Genomic DNA, 3,263 nt, shown 5'->3' with positions numbered 1-3,263 from the left:
TAACTGTTATTTTCGGTCCCTGATTTTAAATAGTTAACTGTTTTCTTATATGGGTGAAACGTGTTCTTATGTTCGTGTTTTTTGTTACATAAGATGTTTTTATATCCTTGGGCTACTGTAATTAAAATCATTAATGCATTTTACCTAACAACAAAGTACGAAACTCTTATAAAAATAAATAAGAAACACTATTTTTAATTAAAATAGACTTGACACAGAAATTGTATTTTATTATTTAATCGTATTTAAAAATAAAATTTTAATTAGGACATTGTACTGTTAGTTCAGCCAGAGTTTCTTGAAGTTTGGCATATTTCTGTTGTAGTTCCTTTTCACGTTCCATTTGACGACGTACATCTTCTTGTAATGACTGAAATATTCGATAAACATTATTAAATGCAATGAAAAAACGCTAACAATGAGCATTACATACCTCTAACCGCCTGGGTATAGCCACGGATTCTTGTTCAGCCAAAAATTTGAATGTGGACAATGCTGTAGTGTTTTGTTCAATTTGTTCATAGGTGTCTTGGAGTTGTTTAATCAGTGCTTGTGCTCTAGCTTGGTAACCACCAGTTAAAATTTTTAATTTCTTTTCGATTTTACCACAACGTTTGGCTTCCTTAGCCATGTGGCGACGATTTTGTTCCAGGCGTCTTTCAGCCGATTCAAGACGGTCTTTTTTACTGGCCAAATTGGCTCGAGTGTAACGATTTTGTGAGGGCAAATACAAAACTTGTCCCAAACATTCTTCCCACACTTGTGAATAAACATCTAGTGGTAGATCACCATGTCCCATACCCTCCTTTACGACTTTCATTTCTTCGGCCAACATTTCTTTAGCCTTTTCCAAATCATTTTGAGAAACGTCTTCATATGGATTTGCTTTGAAATAGCTTTGTAGTTGATCCATTTTGGCTTGTGACTGACCGGGAACAGGATCTTTAGTGGAGTCATACAGTAACATGGTGATCATTTCGTGTTTTATCAATTCTTCAGCCTTCTGGAGTTCTGTAAGATTTTGCTTATCTGTGGGAGGGCGTAATATTTTAGTATTGACTTCAGTAGGTCGTGGTAAGGCCCGTTGGATAACTTGTGACCTCTTCTCCAATTCACGTTTACGTTTTGCTTCTTGCTCCGCTACAATGCGGGCGTCTACATCTGCTTGATCTTCAACCATAGCAACTTCATCGGATGTTTCAGTTGCAGCAATATCGTTGCTGTCATCAGGCACAACAATTTCATAGTCGTTACGGGGAGCTGGAAGTGTAGCCAAACCTTCTCGAAGAGTATGCTTAAGTTGTTTTTGAAAGTTTTTGTATAGAGCCGGTGTTTCACCAACATTAATATTCTCCTCGGGATTAATGCTTAGCTTGTCTCTAACTAAAGCCACCGTTTGAGAACCATCGCCGCCTCGTGGTGTTTTGCCAACGGGTACCAATGCCGATGACATGGGTGTTGCGAAACCACCAGGAGTGGCATTTTCCTGTCCACGTTGTGTCCTATAAAATTGCATATCGTTTAGAATATAATTATGAAATTGAAAGTAATTTTACATACCTAAACGGGGTAGCTATAACAGTATTTGGGGTGGCCATAGCAGAAGATTTCGGTAATGTTCCGGAGAAGTCAGACTCATAGAGTGGAGTATTTACTCCACCTTTTAATGGTGTTTCAACGTGTGTCAGCGCCATTATATTTTGTGCCTCCTGCATAATACGATCAGTGTATGGAGCTGGGGTTCTGGGTGTTGCAGCCACTTGTGGTGTTATAGAGTAGTCTGTCAACAATGCATCAGTTGTCTCAATGCCACTTTCGCTGGCCACTTCTTTGGCAATTTCACTAGCACGTCCAAGCTTTACAACCTGCTGCAATTCCTGATCCGAAATTTGGGGTTGTGGCAGTACAAGTTTGGAACGTTTACGTTCAGGTTCCAAATTTTGCAACATTGCTGTTGGCACATCGTTTTCTTTGCGTTGTTTCAACTTCTGTTTATCCTTTTTGCGCTCACGTTCTTCCTTTTCAGAACGCAGCTCACCATCCAAATCTTGTTGCCGCATTTTATTGAAATCTGGTTCAGTTTTATCGATATGTTCCTCAGATGTGTCATAAAAGCCCAAAGCAGGTCTTTTCTCAAAGGGAATTTCTGCATTGTAATCTATACCCTTAATGCGTTTGGGTCGACCACTACCAATACCAGCTGCACGAAGTTCACGACGTTTCTGTAAAGCAGCCAAACGACGAGCTTCCTCCAATTGTTTTTCACGTGCCTTACGTTTTGCTTTTTTGCCTTGTGTGTTGGCTAAACGAGCTCTAGCTTCCGACAGCATTTCCAATTCTGTAAAATTTGATAAAATTGAAATACAAATTAAAAAATCTATTTCAAATACTTACCATCTTCGTCCATATCCTTTGGATCTGGCCTGGCAGGTTTAGTTTCAGGATTGGGGTCAATTTCACCGGGTTTCAATTTTCGCGGATCGTCTGCAACTTCCTCGCCATCTTCTTTGCGTTGAGCTTGATCCCTACAGAGGAGAAATAGTAGTAAATTTTTTAACTTAGGATTTTAGTTTTCCATGAATATAGCTTACAGCAAATATTCGTAACGTTCCAAACATTGAGCCGCAGTACGGCCTATAATGGGAGCTATTGTCCTCCACTGTGTTGGCATCAATTTGGCCAAATGCAATAACTTCTCATCTTCTTCGCGAGACCACTCCGTCTTCTTAATACTAGGATCCAGCCATTCATACCAACGTGCCTTACATTGTTTGGCACTCTTTCGATGGAGCAATGAGGCAATTCGTGACCATTGGTTTTTGCCATATTTCATTACTGCGGCTTTAAGGATTTCATCCTGTTGGGAAGAGTGTTTATTTAATATAGTGTTTCAAAATGGAATATTTGAGTGACTTCTTACCTCGGTGTTCCGCCAAACACCTCCTTTTATCATTATACGTGGCATTTTCGCGTTTTTTGTTTATTTTTTATGTTAAAATGTAATTTTATTTAATTTTGTAAATGAAACGTTTATAAACAACAATCACATTTCTCTCACCGGCAGTGAACTGTTCATTGCAAGGAACGTGTGAACTAGTTCAATTCATGTTATACACTGACACTGCTTTATCGGCATATATTTTGATATAATTGTTAATTAAAACGGGATTTCACAAATAAATTTATTACCATCAAGTTATTATTTTATGAAAGGGAAAAATACGCTATGCCCTACTAATTAGGCCACCATCTGATTACAAATT

At 38.5% G+C, this 3,263-nt stretch overlaps 1 protein-coding gene across 1 annotated transcript; it reads right to left on the bottom strand.

Annotated features, from left to right (window-relative positions):
- Positions 1–249: 249 nt before the first annotated feature.
- On the bottom strand, positions 250–3,003 carry LOC133327522 (cell division cycle 5-like protein). The gene is made up of 6 exons (XM_061536040.1): positions 2,921–3,003; positions 2,592–2,857; positions 2,395–2,525; positions 1,561–2,338; positions 434–1,502; positions 250–370 (listed from the first exon to the last, which is right to left on the bottom strand). Exons 1-6 carry the CDS (start codon positions 2,963–2,965, stop codon positions 260–262), a joined length of 2,400 nt encoding a protein of 799 aa, XP_061392024.1. The 5' UTR covers positions 2,966–3,003; the 3' UTR covers positions 250–259.
- Between the last annotated feature and the right edge of the window lie 260 nt (positions 3,004–3,263).

The sequence above is a fragment of the Musca vetustissima genome, unplaced genomic scaffold (genome assembly GCF_032173495.1).
Source record: "Musca vetustissima isolate MV318-11 ecotype Yass unplaced genomic scaffold, APGP_CSIRO_Mvet_v1 utg6936, whole genome shotgun sequence".
NCBI lineage: Eukaryota > Metazoa > Arthropoda > Insecta > Diptera > Muscidae > Musca > Musca vetustissima.
The sequence above is the reverse complement of the archived record's forward strand: the minus strand, read 5'-3'. Positions and strand labels throughout refer to the sequence as shown.

Excerpts from the sequence above, each read along its gene's own strand:
- LOC133327522 (XM_061536040.1), bottom strand. The coding sequence starts at position 2,965 with ATGCCACGTATAATGATAAAAGGAGGTGTTTGGCGGAACACCGAG. Across the intron at positions 2,339-2,394 it reads AAAGGATATGGACGAAGATG|AATTGGAAATGCTGTCGGAA; the intron begins GTAAGTATTTGA and ends CAAATTTTACAG. Across the intron at positions 371-433 it reads CTATACCCAGGCGGTTAGAG|TCATTACAAGAAGATGTACG; the intron begins GTATGTAATGCT and ends CGAATATTTCAG.